The following is a 20783-nucleotide window of genomic DNA, read 5'->3' on the forward strand; positions in this document are numbered from 1 at the left end:
ATAAAAAAAAAATTTTTTTTTTTGGGGGTATTCCCCTTTTTTTTTTTTTTTTTTTTTTTTTTTTTTTTTTTTTTTTTTTTTTTTTTTTTCGGATAAGGCGTTTTAACACAGGAATACCCTGGTCGTTCACGCCGGAAAGATAGACTTTAATTTCTATTGTGCTACATTTTTTTTTTTTTCCAAGATTAAGGAGCGCGGTAGCGCTCCGCCCCGCCAAGTCAAGATATACACTACTGCACAAAAGTATTTGCCCACTAGTGAAACTTAAAAATTACCTTCCAGAAGGCTCCAACCCCTTCCTTTGTGTAAATATCATGTAAGCAGGTAACCAAACTGTTGGAGTGTACAACCTGCATGCGCACTTTGACCACATCTGTAGGGTTGGCAATACTGCTTGCCAGAATACCAGCTGCTACAGCACATCCCACATTCACCACAATATCTTCCTGCCCAGTTTTCTCAACAATGAAATTCTTCAATGAGTAGTATGTCCCAAACTTAACCAGAAGGCTCCAACCCCTTCCTTTGTGTAAATATCATGTAAGCAGGTAACCAAACTGTTGGAGTGAACAACCTGCATGTGCACTTTGACCACATCTGTAGGGTTGGCAATACTGCTTGCCAGAATACCAGCTGCAACAGCACATCCCACATTCACCACAATATCTTCCTGGCCAGTTTTCTCAACAATGAAATTCTTCAATGAGTAGTATGTCCCAAACTTAATTGTTCCATAGGTGGCTTGTCTTATGACTGCAGGACTGATTCTACAAGTACATAATGATTATATATCAGTAAGTAAGTATCTAATTAATCAAATTATATTAATGAAACATGATCATGGGTACATAATGATTATATATCAGTAAGTAAGTATCTAATTAATCAAATTATATTAATGAAACATGATCATGAAATACATACAGATTCACAAAGGAGGAGTACTAAAGTTGTTGTTCTTCTTCTTCTTTTTTTTTTTTATTTAACTGCATGGATAATACACACTCACCCACTGTATAAAGCCCAGAATCCATCTTTTCTGGAGATCTGTAAAAGGACATCTGTCATACCACGGTACTTCAGTTTAGCATACTGCTGATCTAACTGCTGACCCTGAACTTGAAGACGTGTTTTGGCGGATAAAAGCTCATTTACCCCCTTTTCTCTGGCCAAAATTAGATATGGGAGATCTGCTTTCATATTTTACGAGCCAGCCTAGTTAACTTGGTCGGTAGCGCGTCTGCCTTGAAAGCGCTAGGCCGCGGGTTCGATTACCGCCCGGGGCGGATTTTTGTCCTGATGGGATAATATTCGTTTTCGGTACAGCTTAATTTCTTTCTCCTATCCTGAATTCGGGACGATAAAACCTTAGCAGTTAGAGTTCCCTCTATCAAACCTTTACTTTTCATTTCATCCGTACATGACAATATCTTCACCTGTGTCCACCACGTCGATCGATGTCGACTGAACCGTCCACACTTCCTCGACAACAAACATTCATCTCTTCGATCGACGGCCGGTTTTCTCTCGCTGCCCGTACTTACCACTTACCGAAAAAGCAAACGATACCTATTAATCGTTTTCGTGAAATTTAACGTAGGTTAATACGATTTTTATCTAGAGGTATTTAGGGCTTCCTTGAGAACATGGGTTTCAACCTCGCCCCTACAACTAGATGAGTTTATTAGAACTAGAACGAAATAGACAAGTTCAATCTAAAACCTTAGCAGTTAGAGTTCCCTCTGAACCGTCCACACTTCCTCGACAACAAACATTCATCTCTTCGATCGACGGCCGGTTTTCTCTCGCTGCCCGTACTTACCACTTACCGAAAATAGCAAACGATACCTATTAATTGTTTTCACGTGAAATTTAACGTAGGTTAATACGATTTTTATCTAGGTATCTAGGGCTTCCTTGAGAACATGGGTTTCAACCTCGCCCCTACAACTAGATGAGTTTATTAGAACTAGAACGAAATAGACAAGTTCAATCAATTGATTTCTAGAGCACATTTAAACAGAATTGTATATATGTAGGTATTTATTTGTATTAAAATTTAGATTTAGGATACTATTTACAAGATTTTTATTTTTACAAATAAATGTTACATTTCAGTTCGATAAACTCCAAGTACAGAACGTGTGGACTCATTGACTAGAATATTCAAATCTGAGGAAATTAAGTGAATCAGTAAATTCATGAAAATTAGACCAAATTATGTACTTATTTCATCTGCTAAGTTGAATTAAATACATAGGGTAGAGCCACCAAAAAGATGAGCAGTTCATATCCGTATGAGAAACGTGCATAAAACTCTCTACAAAATAATATTTATAATATTGCAATGCAAATTAGTCTAGCACAATGCTGTATGCTAAGATTTCATTCAGCTTCCTGTACTCGAGTTTTTAAATTGTGAATTGAAAGGAATGCAAAAATACAAGAAAAGAAAAAAAAAAAGAACATAGATTACAAAACTGCCCTATTTATCTGAAATAGTAGCTAATGTGACTTATAAAATATGGATCGCACATAGAGCTTTTGAAAATGAATAATACCCATTTAAATCATGTATATGTACAGTGGACAACCCATAAATAAATATAATGTAGGTACCCACAGCTATGCACTCGGGCATCCGCGAGTGCTCTGAATTACTTAATGGAGGTGAAATGCATTGTCTCACTGACTGAAACATGTAGATTCTGTGAACAATGGCCATGATAAACATGAATGCCTAGATAATTTATACATCTAAAAAAAGCACTTGTTTGAATGTTGATGAATGTAAAAAAAAAGTAAAAACCACGACGAATGTAAGGACCTAAATCTATTAACAGTTCTGAAAAAGAAGATTCAAGTATTATTCCTCAAGACCATTAACCCCAAATGCATGTGTTAATATTGTAAATTAAAATAAAATATCATGGCTTCTTTTTCTGATGCACGGCTTCACACCTTCACAGTGACTGAAGAATTACTAGATATTAGCTGAAACATAAACACTGGTAAAAATGAGGAAGAAAAAATTGAGTGCTTTTTTTATATGACAGTGTACGAGTATAACATATATATGCATTTTTTTCTTCAGTTAATTCTCTAGTCAATTACACTGTGAAACCGAGCATGAACGAGTCAAATATGTGCAACAGATTTTCCTCACAAAAGAAGACAAACTTTGCAAGCGCAATCAAGTCAAAATATAGCGGCGAACGAGAGAAAGAAAAAAAAAAAGTCGCGATAAATCAAGACAGAATAGCGATCGACTTGCGTGAGCCCTGATTGGCGAAGTTCACATTGTCCAGACTAGACCACTTCTTGATGTTGTTGCGGAGCATTTTGTCCTCCATAATGCGAGACATGGCCTCTAACTTCTGAGCGCGCTCCTTACTCAGAGGCTCGGCTGGGAACGTGAGGTCATTGCTCTCGGCGAGGGAGCGCAGGTCAAAGTAGTACTTGGCATACACACTGGAGGGAACATGGACATGGCCTCTAACTTCTGAGCGCGCTCCTTACTTAGAGGCTCGGCTGGGAACGTGAGGTCATTGCTCTCGGCGAGGGAGCGCAGGTCAAAGTAGTACTTGGCATACACACTGGAGGGAACATTGATGTTAAACTGGAGCATTTCCAGGAACTGACGTTCCAACTCATTCCTAATGAGCAAAAATTTAATATCAGTGGTGTGATAGAATTGCAAAAAATAATGTGCAAAATAGAGTAGCAATATACGCCAGCCTAGTTAGCTTGGTTGGTAGCGCGTCTGCCTTGTAAGCGCTACGCCGCGGGTTCGATTTCCGCCCAGGGCGCATTTTATCCTGAAGGGATAAGATTCATTCTCGGAACAGATGGCTTTCTCCTATCCTGTCTTTCTCATACAGTCACATCTGGAACTTGGAGATTGTTTGGACGTACGCAGTCTCTGAATGTGCTTAGAACTGACATGATATTCCATACTATGTACTTCGAAAAAAAAAAGCTGATTTGCAAAACAACTCACATGTCTTCAACAGAGATATCCTTGAGTATTTGACAGTAGTCCACATTCCATACAGCCGCTGATTTGCAAAACAACTCACATGTCTTCAACAGAGATATCCTTGAGTATTTGACAGTAGTCCACATTCCATACAGCCTGGTCATCCCACACCTTGGAAGCAAGAAGTATGGCACCCAAGACTATTCTCTTCCAATTACCAGGTGTGATGTCCACTTCGGCATACGTCAATAGCCTGAGAAATAGCACATAATAGGTAATATGTATCAAAGTAATAAATGGTTCATAAGCAAGATCTGCCCAAATATATTACTGGCATACAAAGCTCTAGCATGCCCAAGAGTTCAAGTTACGAGTGCAGTGTTCAATTTCCAGCAGAATAGAACTTTTTTCTACTGTGTGCTTGTAAACCGGGATGCACTTAGAAACTTATGCAGGATTACCCTTCATATTAGTAGTGACCAAAGGCAGCATTACCAGTTTGAAAAGGTTTAGTATAATTCAAATAGTAATCCAAAAGACACATTATTGCTGGGATAAAAATTGCAAAGAGACTCCTAATTTCACTGCAAATAAATTCTACCTTTCTAAATAAACAAGAGTTATAATCGCGCACTCGGCAGTGAGTTGAGCAGCATTGAACAGGGTTCGGATGAACTTGTAGATCTGTCTATGCTCCGGTGGGTATCTGTCATAGTCCTCTGGGACTGGGTCTCTCTGGAAAAAAAAAAAATCCAAATTGGAAAATGTCAAGTGTACTTATTTTATTATGGGCCTGTTGAATTACTTTTGATAAAGGATGATTTATTTCCCTTTGGTCACAAGGATCAAAATATTTTATGCCAGTGAAACATGATTATTTATAATTTTGTGGTCTTTTTGTTGTTATTCCCCCAGTGGTAATAAATAATATTCCCAATTATACAGAACAACATATGGCTGATGGCATACTGCTTCTGATTTGACCAAGTTAAAATGACAGCGTTGTGCATTCTCCTGTAAGCCATCCAAACTCCCTTTATCAATTATCTAATGAACTATTGGTAATTGGAGAAAAGCGAGAGCAAATAGTAAAAATAAGTTTTCTTACAGTAAGTGGGTGTAGTTTCTCATCAAAGATCTCAAGGTATTTGTATGAGTTGCCATTTTTAATGTAATAATAGATTGCAAGTGCAGAACATTTGACAGTATTTTTCAGATTTGGTTGAGACACAGTACTGTCATCTAGGTAGATTGTAGAACATGATGAACTTTTTTTCAAGGGCCTATTATCTGCTGCAATCTGAAATACATGAGAGAAGTTTTTATTATATTGGTATACCCTGACTGAAAAAATTGTTTGTATTGTAAAGGTGCATCTACATTAAAGTTGATCAAAGCTAATCAAACACTCTAACTTTTGGAATGGTGCCCCTATTTTCTGCACTAGGTATTTCCTGCTTGATATCTCATGTATTTGTGATGTAAAGAGTGGTTGATCATAGATTGCTAGATAATCACTTGAAATCTCATGTATTGTGATGTAAAGCATGATTTGATAGATTGCTAGATATCAACTTTTCAGCTCAGGTGCATACCTATCATAAAACTAAAAGTGCACAAGTGCCTCAGGTTTATTTCCTAGCAGAGATTCATGGTATGCTAGGATTTTTGTGGCAAGTAGGCCTTTTGAGGCAAATCTATAGGTGGCAGTAATAACAGAGTAAAATAAATTCATGAGAATAAATGGCAGTAAGACTCTTTTAGCTTTATTCCTTTTCCAAGTCCCTGTACATTATTGGATTTGGAGAAGGAATGAATAATAATGAATAATTACTTACATGAGACTGACTTTTTTTCCTGCTTAATCCATCTGAAATGAGAAAAAATACAGAACAATAAGTTACAATCTAGTTGGAATTAAAACTAAACAATTTTTATCTATAAGATCATGAAGACTAAAAAGCAACCACTTTTTTCTAAGGGTTTATAGAGGAAACTGTATCAATAGAGGCCTTATTGTCCCAAAAATGCAGAGAGAAGGACACTAAGGACAGGTTAAAAGAAAGCTAGCTGTTCCGAGGACAAACCTTATCTGTTTAAGATAGACTTCACCCTAGACCCTAGGTCAGAATTTAAGCCAGATTGATTAAGTAGAAGTTCTTAAAACACAGGTGTGCTACCCTCCAAGCTAGACTACCAATTATTACTTATATTATTTGAATGTGAAGAGAATTGGAAATGAATGGTCCCTAGAGATACCACAAGTTTCTATAATAATACTCCAAGTAGTTACTTTCATGACGGTGATGTCACTTGTTAAAATAAATAAAGTTGATTGGGTTGGCTAAAATGTTTGTTAGCAAAGGTTAGGCTTTCTAATTACCTACTTTGGAACTCTAGACAGTGGAATGAATGACATCACTCACCATGAATGATGAGTACCTAAAAAGTCAGCATGATTAGACCAACCACTTCCAATCATTTGTTTTCAATTAGTACATAATAAAACTTATAAAACTTGCCTATAGTTAGTTATGAACGAAACAATGCTGCATTAATTTTAGGACTATGAAAAAGAAACTTACTTTCAAGTTTAGATCATTTCTGTTTACATTCAGTAAACTAAAATAAAAAGACTCACTTCAAACAAAAAAGGGTCCTACAAGGCTAAAATGGCCAAAGGAGCCTAAAATCCAATATTTTTTTTTTCTTTCAATCCAAATCTCCTGAAACTACTATACCTTTCATAAAATGATAGTGGGTACTATACCTTTGTCCAATCATACTTCTGTACACCACTTTTATATCTTTCAATCCAAATCTCCTGAAACTACTATACTTACCTTTCATAAAATGATAGTGGGTACTATACCTTTGTCCAATCATACTTCTGTACACCACTTTTATATGAGCTTTTATCTAGTTTTGGATCTAAATTCTCTTGCATTCTGTCCAAAAATAATGAGATCTCTTTTTGAGAGAGTGAATCAAGGATGTTCTCTGAATTGCTAGGAACACCTAGAAACAAAAAGAACCATGAAACAATATAGGTAGTAATATTATACCATAGGTCTGAGTATTCACAGTGGTCTGATTGGAAATATTATACAAATTCACAGAGAAAAAGGTGAAACACTAAAAATACATGTAGGTAGAGCATGGGGTCAGTTTGATAGTACATAATATTATCAATAGTAAAGCAAAACTTACCATTTGGTTTAGACTTTTTTGGCTTTGGTGATTGATGATCTTCAATGTCAGAAGAGTCACTGACGACATTATTTGCTATTGAAGAGTCACTGACGACATTATTTGCTAAGTCCATTTTCTGAAAAAGAAATCAGTGTATGTGAGTGATTCATCTTACTTTCAAATTAAATTATTTCTGACCTAAACATTATTTGCTAAGTCCATTTTCTGAAAAAGAAATCAGTGTATGTGAGTGATTCATCTTACTTTCAAATTAAATTATTTCTGACCTGTAGTGTTTTTGATCACTTTTCTTTACATTGCTCCCCTGAAAACTACATTTAGAACACTAATAAAGCAACTATCTCAAGTTAGATAAAAGATCACTTTTCTTTACATTGCTCCCCTGAAAACTACATTTAGAACACTAATAAAGCAACTATCTCAAGTTAGATAAAATTATCTTTTCTTTACATTGCTCCCCTGAAAACTACATTTAGAACACTAATAACGCAACTATCTCAAGTTAGATAAAAGTTTTTCAAGTTTGAGGGAATAAGTGTAACTGGAACTCTATCCAGATTTTGTTACACATGAGTTTTGTATTGGCCCCAGTTCATTTGGACTTTAGGATTTGTCATTTGAGGACATCAATACCTAAGGTTGAAATCAATATTAATACTGTCTGCATTCCATTGGTTAAGGTATCATAGTGGTTTAGATAAAAGTTTTTCAAGTTAAGTGTAACTGGAACTCTATCCAGATTTTGTTACACATGAGTTTTGTATTGGCCCCAGTTCATTTGGACTTAAGGATTTGTCATTTGAGGACATCAATACCTAAGGTTGAAATCAATATTAATACTGTCTGCATTCCATTGGTTAAGGTATCATAGTGGTGTGCCAATCACATTGTTAAGGTTGTGGTTATGTACCGGGTTGAGATGAGCTCGGACTAGGTGAGACAGGACATTGTTTCTACAGTTTGGAATGGGAGTGGTAACTGAAAAACAAGGCAAGTTTACCAACCTTGCCTTCCCCAACTCGGTACATAACCACAACCTAAAGGTAATGCAACACTTTTTCATGGTGAAAATAAACACTGTCAATAGGTAGATAACTAATATTAATATTGAACAGGTGCTATAGTTAAGTACATTATTACAAACCTCTAATTAACTGTGGCTGGTCTCAAAACACAAGAGGAAGAAAAGAAACACTTCACATTGACTTGTTGACTGCTGAGTTGAATATGTGCCACAAAATTTTCAGGAGTTACTGTTCAGGGAATCAGCACACTGATGCAGGGACTTTACTTAGAACCTTTTCACAGTTTTTACCTTTTTCTTCAGATCCTTTGGTCCTTCAGGATCAGGATAAACAGTAAAGTAGGTACTCAGGTTCTCAGGTACGAAGAACAGTAACAGTTAAGCTTTGCCTTGCCTTTTGGTATTTGGTTCGTGATTTTGTTTTTGTATAGTGGTCCAACCGTTGCGGCGTTGCCAGAAGCCAGATGTTCAATTTGTTTGTATTTTTCCTAAAAATAGACGCTTTTTTATGAGAACGCACATCGGAATAAAAAAAATACGCTACCCGCGAAGATTTGAAAACTTTTATGACTTTAGTGAGTTTAGTGCTCTCTATGGATTTTAGGATGAAGTAAAAAAAAATAAATCAAAAAATTTCCTATTTCCTTTCGTTTTCGTTTTATTTTTTATTTTATGTGATTTTGTGTTTTATAGTTACCTAATTGTTCAAGTTTAGATCTCTCTAAGAATATGGTCCCTGCTTTTGGATGCAATGAAGGATCTGTTTCCCAGTCTTCTGGTTCTCGTTCACTGATGTGTTGAAGGTTACCAACACTTTCTTCTCCCTCGGGCACATATTCTTCAAATCGGCTGGACTTGGAGTGAACTTTACGCTGTGTGGTGGGAGTGGAATATGAGCAACAGCTGGTTTTATTGCCCATTTTAACTTGAAGTACTAATATCTATTACAGATAGAAGGTAGAGGTCCTGCAGCTGAACTCAGCATTCTCTGTAGTGATCAAACTAATTTCATGAGAAGTTCACCAGACCAATGATATATGGACCTGATGCTTTGTGAGATGCTCATTATTAAATTACATATAATTAAATATTTATTTAATTCAAAGAACAATTAGGTAACTATAAAACACAAAATCACATAAAATAAAAAATAAAACGAAAACGAAAGGAAATAGGAAATTTTTTGATTTATTATTTTTTTTACTTCATCCTAAAATCCATAGAGAGCACTAAACTCACTAAAGTCATAAAAATTTTCAAATCTTCGCGGGTAGCGTATTTTTTTTTATTCCGATGCGCGTTCTCATCTGGTGCTCAGCATAAAAAAGCGCCTATTTTTAGGAAAAATACAAACAAATTGAACTTCTGGCAACGCCGCAACGGCATCATCATCATCATCATCATCATCACGAACCAAACCAAAAGCCATAAGGCAAAGCTCTGTTCTTCGTACCTGAGAACCTGAGTACTTTACTCTTTATCCTGAAGGACCAAAGGATCTGAAGAAAAAGGTAAAAACTGTGAAAAGGTTCTAAGTAAAGTCCCTGCATCAGTGTGCTGATTCCCTGAACAGTAACTCCTGAAATTTTTGTGGCACATATTCAACTCAGCAGTCAACAAGTCAATGTGAAGTGTTTCTTCCTCTTGTGTTTTGAGACCAGCCACATTTAATTAGAGGTTTGTATTAATGTACTTAACTATAGCACCTGTTCAATATTAATATTAGTTATCTACCTATTGACAGTGTTTTTATTTTCACCATGAAAAAGTTGCATTACCTTTAGGTTGTGGTTATGTACCGAGTTGGGGAAGGCAAGGTTGGTAAACTTGCCTTGTTTTTCAGTTACCACTCCCATGAGGTGAAATGCATTGTCTCACTGACTGAAACATGAAGATTCTGTATACAATGGCCATAATAAACATGAATGCCTAGATAATTTATACATCTAAAAAAGCACTTGTTTGAATGTGGATGAATGTAAAAAAAAAAAAAACGACGAATGTAAGGACCTAAATCTATTAACAGTTCTGAAAAAGAAGATTCAAGTATTATTCCTCAAGACCATTAACCCCAAATGTATGTGTTAATATTGTAAATTAAAACAAAATATCATGGCTCCTTTTTCTGATGCACGGCTTCACACCTTCACAGTGACTGAAGAATTACTAGATATTAGCTGAAACATAAACACTGGTAAAACCGGTACCTACATAACCACAACCTTAACAATGTGATCGGCACACCATTATGATACCTTAACCAATGGAATGCAGACAGTATTAATATTGATTTCAACCTTAGGTATTGATGTCCTCAAATGACAAATCCTTAAGTCCAAATGAACTGGGGCCAATACAAAACTCATGTGTAACAAAATCTGGATAGAGTTCCAGTTACACTTATTCCCTCAAACTTGAAAAACTTTTATCTAACTTGAGATAGTTGCGTTATTAGTGTTCTAAATGTAGTTTTCAGGGGAGCAATGTAAAGAAAAGATAAAAAAACACTATAGGTCAGAAATAATTTAATTTGAAAGTAAGATGAATCACTCACATACACTGATTTCTTTTTCAGAAAATGGACTTAGCAAATAATGTCGTCAGTGACTCTTCAATAGCAAATAATGTCGTCAGTGACTCTTCTGACATTGAAGATCATCAATCACCAAAGCCAAAAAAGTCTAAACCAAATGGTAAGTTTTGCTTTACTATTGATAATATTATGTACTATCAAACTGACCCCATGCTCTACCTACATGTATTTTTAGTGTTTCACCTTTTTCTCTGTGAATTTGTATAATATTTCCAATCAGACCACTGTGAATACTCAGACCTATGGTATAATATTACTACCTATATTGTTTCATGATTCTTTTTGTTTCTAGGTGTTCCTAGCAATTCAGAGAACATCCTTGATTCACTCTCTCAAAAAGAGATCTCATTATTTTTGGACAGAATGCAAGAGAATTTAGATCCAAAACTAGATAAAAGCTCATATAAAAGTGGTGTACAGAAGTATGATTGGACAAAGGTATAGTACCCACTATCATTTTATGAAAGGTATAGTAGTTTCAGGAGATTTTGATTGAAAGAAAAAAAAAAATATTGGATTTTAGGCTCCTTTGGCCATTGTAGCCTTGTAGGACCCTTTTTTGAAGTGAGTCTTTTTCTTTTAGTTTACTGAATGTAAAAAATATATTTAACATTAATACCAACCTCAGTGGTGTAGTGGTTAACATGTTGGATTTCAGACCTGGAGTTTGGTGGTTTGAGTCCAAGTGAAGGCATGAAATTTATTTAATGACCTTTGCTTAACACAATTAAAAAATCCTTAATTTAATATAACTTATCCTCTCTGATATATTTTTATTATTATTAGATCCACTTCAAATATTTCACCCCAGAACAATGTCAACATCTTTGGGAAGAAATTCAAACTCATCAAAGAAAGTTTCGCACTTTGGGAGATCTATTAAAGGATGCAAAATCTTGGAATGAAGAACCAAAGAAAAAGAAAGCAACAAAGAAAGTAATAGAGGGACTACCCAAGAGGCCCATGAGTTCTTACATGGTGTTTTTCAAGAAAGAATACAAGAAGATGAAAGAAAAAGATCCAACAATGTCATGTGTAAGTAGGGTTTCCAGACGTCCGGGTTTTCCCGGACATGTCCGGGTTTTTACATGTTTGTCCGGTGTCCGGGGGGATTTTTGAAAATTTGGGTTTCCAGACGTCCGGGTTTTCCCGGACATGTCCGGGTTTTTACATGTTTGTCCGGTGTCCGGGGGGATTTTTGAAAATTTGGGAAATGTCCGGGTTTTTGATGATAAGACTCCTATAATATTAAAAAGCGTTTTTCATTATTTTGAGAAAATATTTGAAAAAAAAAGATCAATTCGTCATGTGTATTTTAAGTACATGACTAATGATTGTCTTTACATTATGGACATTCGTATTTATGAAACATCAGTCACTTACAGAGGTCCCCACTTTTATTCTTTTATCCACACAAGTGCTGACTGGAGACTTGCATACCCTAGTCGTGTAGGTTGTGTAAGTCACTTACAGAGGTCCCCACTTTTATTCTTTTATCCACACAAGTGCTGACTGGAGACTTGCATACCCTAGCCCTCATATTTCAAAATATTATTTTCAGAAACTGGTGTATTTCTAAAACTTGAATATTATACTATATTATTAGATACTCCTTTCTTACCATTTGATAGGTACATCTGGTACTAATTATTAGGTATTATTATTATTTTGTTATATTGCTATTATTTTTCTTTGTCATCATTTATGTTTACAGATAGCTGCTTCGAAAATAGCGTCTGAAAAATTTAAAACGTTATCTCCACATAAAAAAGCTTGCCTCATGGAAGAAGTTCAGGCTGGGGTGGATGCCTACAAAACGAAAATGGTTCTGTTTCAGTAAGTGAATATTTTTTCTCTCCCTTAGAATTTGTAGGGAAAGAATCTTGGAAAAATCTAGTTAAACAAGCAACTTGAATCACCAATCCATTCATTGCTGGCAACACTTTAATATTAAAGCAACATGTAGTATTGAAGCCTGTGGCTTGTTGCCTTTCATTTTCATACTTTGAAGCGTGCTATGTACATTTGCCTCAGTGGAGTGGAGTAACATTTGGTTCTTCCAAATCTTGAATGATTTATGTAGGTATACGCGTTTGATTTAGTTCTGAAACTTTTAAAGAAATGTTCAATATTTGAGAGCTCTAAATACGCGGAAAACAGGCCTTAAATTGGTCACATGAAGGAAAGGCAACTATTTTCCACTTGTTTCAGAGAGGAGCACCCTGACTTTGTGGCAGAGAAACCTGTTTCACAACCAACTGAACAGCATGCCCCAAACACCCCACGAAGTCCTTTCAAAATATTCTATGATGAAAAAGCTTGCAAGTATCCTAAAGGGGATGTGAAAAATCTACAGGCAAAATTGAAAGAAGATTGGAACAGTTTGGACGATCGCCAAAAAGTTGAATATATCCACCAGGCTAAAGTAGAATTTGTAACCAAGACTGCAGACAACGACCAACTTCGTCAGAGCAAACCTAATGTCAGCAAAGAAGAAGATAAAATTTACTTCAGTATATTAGGTAAGTACTTCATGGAAAAAGTGTTTTTCAATCACATGAAGGGTAATGGATATATGACATACCATCATATTGATTTTTTCCTCCTTCTAATTTTTGCCCCTTTAAAATATTTTACAGGAGTCCCAGTAAAGCCACCTTCCTCCGGTTATCTCCTGTTCTCTCAAGAGTATTTGCAATGTGAGGAATCAAAGTTCTTAACAACGAAGGAACGAATGAAAGTTCTGTCTGAAAAATGGCATAGTCTTACTGCAGTGGAAAAGAAAGAATACAAGACAAGACAGAAAGAGGTAGGTTATACAGTTCTTCAAGTACAAAATCGATGCATGTCCGGGGGATATTAAACAGGAAATAGACGGTGGACTTTAAACTGGGAGTATACCCTTGCTAAAGAAATAGCAAAGGGCATCCACTCGTAAAATTAGCCAAAACCAAATGTCAGCCCAAAGCAATCACCCTAGTTAGGGCTGAATGAGAGGCTGACGAAAAACGTCTACCTGTACAGGGAAAAAACATTTCCTTGATAAAATATCTTTTTGTTTATAATACACTCATCTGTCATTATCAAAGGGATGAAAGTCAGCTGTGATAGTTTCATAAAAATTCCTCAACTCCGACAGAAAGCTGGGTGCAGGGTGGTGAGCGAATCTGAATAGTATGGAGCAACTCGACACCAAACTTTTATTTATGAAATATTTTAACTTTTGCCCACTGCAAAGTTTTCTATGGAATGCGGTCATGTAAATATTACCTTATGTACTACCTCCATGTTTTCTATACCTACATAAGTAATAGGTACATTTTTGCTATAAGATGTAAAACGTATAAACTAGAGTCAATTGATGGGCTGTGACAATGTTGTGAATAGTTATTTTTGTTAAATACCAATTGAAATGATTTAAATAAACTTAATAGTTGTCAATAATAATACCCAAACAAACATTCTAGATGCCACACTATTCTAATTGTTATTTTATCAATCTAGGTAGGTAATTTCAATTGCTTGATATTCAATATTGTTTTCTTGTTTGTCAATTGCTGGTTTTTTTTTTTTTTTTTTTTTTTTTTTTTTTTTTTTTTTAAAAAAAAAAAAAATATTGTTTATTTTATTTCCAGAAACATTTGCAGTATGATAAGGATTATTCAGACTTCTTGACTAGATTAAAGTCAACTGAACTTTCCAACTTTTTGAAGTACAACGTAAGTAAAATATTCTGTACAAAATCTTCCTTAGAGATTGGGTTTCACAAGGATGATGCTCCTTAAAAAGCTACATACAAGTACGAAGTTGGGTTGATAGGTACGATAAAATTGAGGAAGGGGAAGGGAGTTGTTTATCATTGAAATCCCAGTAGGCTTTTTATAACATCATAAAATAGAGATGACTTTTGGGGCCATCAAAATGAACCTGTCCAAGTGTTCATTGGTAACAAATTTTTTAAAGGCATGTTATAGGTGTTCGAGTATCCAAAATATTCTGGGCTTGAGTCAGCCATCATTTTTTTTTTTTTTTTTTTTGAGAGGGGAAATGTTCAATAGACGCCCATTGCAAAAAACCCTTGCAATGGGGAGTGTGGGATTGATGTCCGGATACCAGGACATCTGGACCCACTAAAACCCAATCTCTCCCTCTTCCCATTATTTATGAAAAATTGATATTATTGCTTGTTTCAGATTGTTCCCTACAGTGCCGGCAACGTTACTACGGTTGCTGAAGAGGAAGTAGAAGTAGATAAGTTCCCTAAATCGTAAGTACTCCTTTCTCCTGAGGTTAATAATGCCAACAAATAGGAACCCATTTAAATTTCGAAATTGTTTTTTAACTCCCAAATTTGGAAGCCTAGCCTACAGTAAAGGAGAAAATCTGAGATTCAGGGGAGGCCCAGGCCCCCTCGCCTCGCCCCTAAACGGCCCTGATAAAGAGTTCAACTTCAATAAAAATATTGATATGCTTTGTCCACGAACTTAACAATAAAGAGGTGCTCTATTAAACTGTTGTTATTATTTAAATTTCGAAATTGTTTTTTAACTCCCAAATTTGGAAGCCTAGCCTACAGTAAAGGAGAAAATCTGAGATTGAGGGGAGGCCCAGGCCCCCTCGCCTCGCCCCTAAACGGCCTTGATAAAGAGTTCAACTTCAATAAAAATATTGATATGCTTTGTCCACGAACTTAACAATAAAGAGGTGCTCTATTAAACTGTTGTTATAATGGAACAACTTGTTCTAAGCCGGCAGTTCTAAATAAAGCATTACTTATACTTATAATATCTATTAATATTCACATCCACAGGGCGCGAGCATTTTTCAAGCTGAAAACTGGACAGTCAAAGGCAGAATGGAAAGAGTTGGAAGTGGAGGAAAAGGAGAAATGGAAGAAGAAGTTCGAGAAAAAGCGGAAAAAAATAGAGAAGGTAAGTCTTCCTGGATTTAGATCCAAGCTACTCTCAGGTCCATAAATCAATGCTGAAATTAATTTCGGCTTCCGCTTAGGTGCACACAATAGGGAGATTTCGCATCGAATCCTGATCCCCATAACGCAACCCATGTTGGCGCCATCTTGTTTACATCATGTTTTTAGATTTATCTTTTCAGCCGTACATCTCAGGTCTACCTGATAGTGTGTGTACTCATCAGGTAGATCTGATCAGGTTTACCTGATAGTGATGAGTGGCTGGCCTTTGTGTAAATCCAGAGATTCAGCCATTGGTCCATCTGTAACGAAATATGTATCTCGAGGACGGTATCTATGAGGATACTTTGATACTTGGTATGAATTATTGCGAACTCTTTTTCCAACCTAAAGGTGTGTCCACAACTCCACACATAGTTGACCGGCCATAGATCGACGTCAATCGATGTCGACTGACACGTCCACATTGCCTTGACAACATGGATTCACCTCGTCGACCGACGGCCGGTCGTCCATGTTTGGACACACCTTTACAGTTAGAGATGTAAAAAAAAATACGATGGTCGTGTGATGTTCACACCAGATTTTTTTCCTATGTCTATAGACACAGCTGGTTAAGACTTTATCCGCTTCGATCGGCTTTTAATGTCATTTCGAGCCTCACCGTGATTTTGTCTTCTATTTTCATTTGGCACTCGTGCCACGTATGTACCTAACACTACATCTCAAGATAGGTATTGAGCATGAATCTTTGTTGGTTCCTAATAACGTTGCTCTGGTCCTTCCTGAGCGGTGTTAAGAGTGAAAATTTAGGTATGTGAAACACTTATCTTTCTTTTTTTCTCTTTTTTTAAATAATAATAATAAATAAATAAATAAAAACATGTGTACAAAGTGAAACACTTTGCAGAATCACAGACCTTCATCGGAATCACTGAATCTGAGATCTAAAGCTGTGTCCACACATAGTCCACCCTGTCAACTTCTTTATCCTTCCCGAATGAGACTGAAAAGTCCCTTTACCCCCGCAGTATAAAGAAGGTCTTAGGTATTTCACATTTGTGTTGACCCTGTCGATCAACGTCGACTGAAACCGTACACTGCCTCGACAACATAGATTCTCCTAGTCGTCGCTCGACTATGTTTGGACACAAATTGAGACGATATTCTTGAGATGTCCTTTGGAATGGACTTTTTGAAAAATTAGAACCTGTGTTGCTTCGATGAAGCCGCTTTTTTGGAAGCTTACTCCAAGTATTGTGTCTCTTATCGCCCATCTGATGAGGGACATACCACGGGATGGGCATGCTACGACACAGACCACACGCGTTTGAGGTTGTGGTAATACACAGGGCTAGGCGCTCCTCGCTTTCTATTAAAAATAGAAAGCGAGGAAAAATTCGTTTCTCCCCCTTCTCTTACCCATTTTTCAACCCTAGCAGCCCTGAGAACAACCACTATCTCATAAGAACGATTCGTTTCGCAATGGATTTCAAAATCATCAGAAATTTGTCAGGTGATCATACCTGTTAGGTACCTTCATTTTCATTCTTGGTAAAAACTTGTTGTCCTACTAAGTGTAGGCAAACACTAGGAATCTGAGTAATTATGCAGAAGTCACGTTCGTGGAAAAGAAAAGCACCTTTTTGTATTTAACCTAACCCTATAATAACACTAATCACTGCTCTAATTGTGAAAACTCCTTCTTGTGTTTAACCTAACCTATAATAACACTGGTCACTGCTTGTTCGTGCCAATTCCTTTGGTAGCAATATTCCACGGACATGACTTGTGCACAAGTACCGGAATCTGAAACAAAGTCCCCTTTTCAAGATAATATTCCTAGCCCTTGATCTTTGATGGTTGGGAACACATTAGTTTCAATGGTCTAGTAAAGGTCTTACATACTAAGTAAGTAATTAGTATTTAAACTAAAACCTAGCTGCATTTTTCCTTGACAAGAAAGGCAATAGGTTTCAGAAAAGAGGAAACAATCTCAGTTTCCATAAATAAAAGAAAATAAATTTGTGTAAGTATGTAGGTAGGTACATACCTAGTAATAATATGATTACATAAGTACTTAAAATTTGTCTTCATAATTATGTCACACTGGTTTTACACAAGTAGAACTGATTTTTTCATTCTATATTTTCCTTTCAGATTACAAAGCATGGAGAGCCCGACACTCGACCTCAGCGAGGAGACCTCTGTGTCATATCTGGCTTTGGAAAACTCGAAGACGACACTCTTGTAGAAACATTTGATAATTTAGAAATATGTGTTGGCGATTTAGAAGTAAGTTGTTAACTATTCTTTAAAAGAAAATTGAAAGAGATTACAAAAAATAGAATGTACCTTGTTTATACTGCCAGTATAGGACTGAGAAGTCCCTTTACTCTTGCAGTCTAAACAAGGAACTTGCAAGAGGAGAACAAACAAAGAGAAGACTAAATAAGGAAAAGTTTACAAATACCTATGTAAATAAAACCTTGTTTAAATTACATAAAGTTATGATAGTATAGTTGTTTCATTGCTACGAAATGAAAACGGCGGTGGAACACTCATCTTTCTTTTATTTTTAATGTAAGGTAGGTATTTATTTATTTTATTTTCCTAGAGAGAAAAAAAAACTACTTAACGTTTAGGTAAGTACCTACCTTTGAGAAAAAAAATAAATAAAATAAAATAAATAAATAAATAAAGAGGGAAGACAAAACAGAGTACCTACTTAGCTTGGAAGATGGCACATCTGCCTTGTAATCAGTAGGTCATGGGTTTGATTCCCACCCAGAGCAACCTTTATCCTAAACAGATAAGGTTTGTTCTTGGAACAGCTGGCTTTTTCATATCCTGTTCTAATTTTCCATTTCAATTTTGGGATGATAAGTCCTCTATTGGTACAGTCACCTCTTCAAAAACTACTTACCTATTTACCAGTTATTCAATTATCAATCAAATCAAAATCCAATCAAATCATGGGATCTTTGTGGTAAAGCAGAGAGCTTTCTCACAACTTTGTGGGTATCACAGTATTACAAGTCTTTCATTTACTCAATCATTATATTTATTATCGCTTGTCTCTTCGACTTGTAATGCCGCCACTGGTCGCTACTCGATTAAAGTAGCTACTCAATTGTCCTCACAAAGCGACATACCTATACATAACTTAGAGAGTAGAAATATTGTACATTTGGTTCGATCCTACTCATTTCTTTAATTTTATTGTTCTCTCTTAACTAATTTCAGAGTAAAGAGGAAGCATAAAGGTAACTGGTTCTACTCTAGAGGTGACAATTCATTTGCAGTACAATGCTATCGCCGTTCCTTGGATTTCCTTGACTCATCAAACATGGATACAAATAATGTGAGTGTACTTTTAGAGTTTGAAACACACAGTAACCTCCATGGCCGAGTGAGTGTCAAACTAGGCTTGCACGCAAAAGACGAACTTTTTCGGCTCCTTACTTGAAATTTGGGTGCACTCTTCATGAGCACAATTGAGTAAGTAGCTACTTTATTCAATCTTCTCGCCCATCTGATGAGGGACATACCACGGGATGGGCATGCTACGACACAGACCACACGCGTCTAATGTAGCAGTTGTTTCATTGCTACTAGACGATCTTCTTGAGATGTCCTTTTGAATGGACTTTTTGAAAAATTAGAACCTGTGTTGCTTCGATGAAGCCGCTTTTTTGGGAGCTTACTCCAAGTATTGTGTCTCTTATCGCCCATCTGATGAGGGACATACCACGGGATGGGCATGCTACGACACAGACCACACGCGTCTAATGTAGCAGTTGTTTCATTGCTACGAAATAAAAACGGCGCGGGGGTTAAACACTCATCTTGAAGAAAAGAAAAAACAGTGATAGCATTATCTGTGTAAAATTATGATATTCTATTCTATTGCATTTATTTTATACCTACCATTGTTATTAAAACTTACCTACCTATGTATTTTACATGTAACCCTAGTTAGGGCTGAATGAGAGGCTGACGAAAAACGTCGACCTGTACAGGGAAAAAACATTTCCTTGATAAAATATCTTTTTGTTTATAATACACTCATCTGTCATTATCAAAAGGATGAAAGTCAGCTGTGATAGTTTCATAAAAATTCCTCAACTCTGACAGAAAGCTGGGTGCAGGGTGGTGAGCGAACCTGAATAGTATGGAGCAACTCGACACCAAACTTTTATTTATGAAATATTTTATTATTATTCATACATAGGTCTCTTTTATCTAGCCAAAGGGCTGTAACTCTAAAGTCTAAATCGAAGTTTTATATGGGCTAATCCAAATTAAAAATCCAACTTTGAAATTAATCTTGAATTTTGATCGTTGTCTGTTTTCTTTGGTGATAATTTGATATTGTTTATTTTATTTCCAGAAACATTTGCAGTATGATAAGGATTATTCAGACTTTTAGCCAAAGGGCTGTAACTCTAAAGTCTAAATCGAAGTTTTATATGGGCTAATCCAAATTAAAAATCCAACTTTAAAATTAATCTTGAATTTTTATCGTTGTCTGTTTTCTTTGGTGATAATTTGATATTGTTTATTTTATTTCCAGAAACATTTGCAGTATGATAAGGATTATTCAGACTTCTTGACTAGATTAAAGTCAACTGAACTTTCCAACTTTTTGAAGTACAACGTAAGTAAAATATTCTGTACAAAATCTTCCTTAGAGATTGGGTTTCACAAGGATGATGCTCCTTAAAAAGCTACATACAAGTACGAAGTTGGGTTGATAGGTACGATAAAATTGAGGAAGGGGAAGGGAGTTGTTTATCATTGAAATCCCAGTAGGCTTTTTATAACATCATAAAATAGAGATGACTTTTGGGGCCATCAAAATGAACCTGTCCAAGTGTTCATTGGTAACAAATTTTTTAAAGGCATGTTATAGGTGTTCGAGTATCCAAAATATTCTGGGCTTGAGTCAGCCATCATTTTTTTTTTTTTTTTTTTTTTTTTTTTTTTTGAAATTTTCAAAAAACCCCCATTCCAAAAAACCCAAACTTTGGACCCCCAAAAA

The 20783-nt window shown here is 36.0% G+C and overlaps 3 protein-coding genes across 3 annotated transcripts in view; 1 reads left to right on the forward strand and 2 right to left on the reverse strand.

Annotated features, from left to right (window-relative positions):
* The window catches only part of LOC103511880 (mitochondrial uncoupling protein Bmcp), a 3374-nt gene extending 2174 nt beyond the window's left edge, over positions 1–1200 (reverse strand). Inside the window, exons 1-3 of the mRNA XM_026825499.1 lie at positions 1010–1200; positions 575–767; positions 276–473 (exon numbers count right to left, since the gene is read on the reverse strand). Coding sequence (XP_026681300.1) covers positions 276–473; positions 575–767; positions 1010–1200 — 582 coding nt within the window. The remainder of the gene's footprint in view (positions 1–275; positions 474–574; positions 768–1009) is intronic.
* A 797-nt stretch (positions 1201–1997) lies between these two features.
* On the reverse strand, positions 1998–9414 carry LOC103511875 (cyclin-Y). The gene is made up of 7 exons (XM_026825504.1): positions 8922–9414; positions 5818–5851; positions 5088–5279; positions 4581–4714; positions 4080–4232; positions 3494–3656; positions 1998–3368 (listed from the first exon to the last, which is right to left on the reverse strand). The coding sequence occupies exons 1-7, from the start codon at positions 9134–9136 to the stop codon at positions 3249–3251; spliced, it is 1011 nt and encodes a 336-aa protein (XP_026681305.1). The 5' UTR covers positions 9137–9414; the 3' UTR covers positions 1998–3248.
* Positions 9415–9676: 262 nt separating this feature from the next.
* The window catches only part of LOC103511881 (nucleolar transcription factor 1-A-like), a 13520-nt gene continuing 2413 nt past the window's right edge, over positions 9677–20783 (forward strand). The window contains exons 1-11 of the mRNA XM_026825505.1: positions 9677–9727; positions 10792–10807; positions 10838–10909; positions 11102–11247; positions 11596–11844; positions 12524–12645; positions 13021–13331; positions 13449–13618; positions 14445–14528; positions 15003–15076; positions 15620–15740. Of these exons, the coding sequence (XP_026681306.1) occupies positions 10795–10807; positions 10838–10909; positions 11102–11247; positions 11596–11844; positions 12524–12645; positions 13021–13331; positions 13449–13618; positions 14445–14528; positions 15003–15076; positions 15620–15740 (1362 nt within the window). The 5' untranslated portion in view covers positions 9677–9727; positions 10792–10794. The remainder of the gene's footprint in view (positions 9728–10791; positions 10808–10837; positions 10910–11101; positions 11248–11595; positions 11845–12523; positions 12646–13020; positions 13332–13448; positions 13619–14444; positions 14529–15002; positions 15077–15619; positions 15741–20783) is intronic.

This window comes from Diaphorina citri, unplaced genomic scaffold, assembly GCF_000475195.1.
Source record: "Diaphorina citri unplaced genomic scaffold, Diaci psyllid genome assembly version 1.1 scaffold762, whole genome shotgun sequence".
Lineage (NCBI taxonomy): Eukaryota > Metazoa > Arthropoda > Insecta > Hemiptera > Psyllidae > Diaphorina > Diaphorina citri.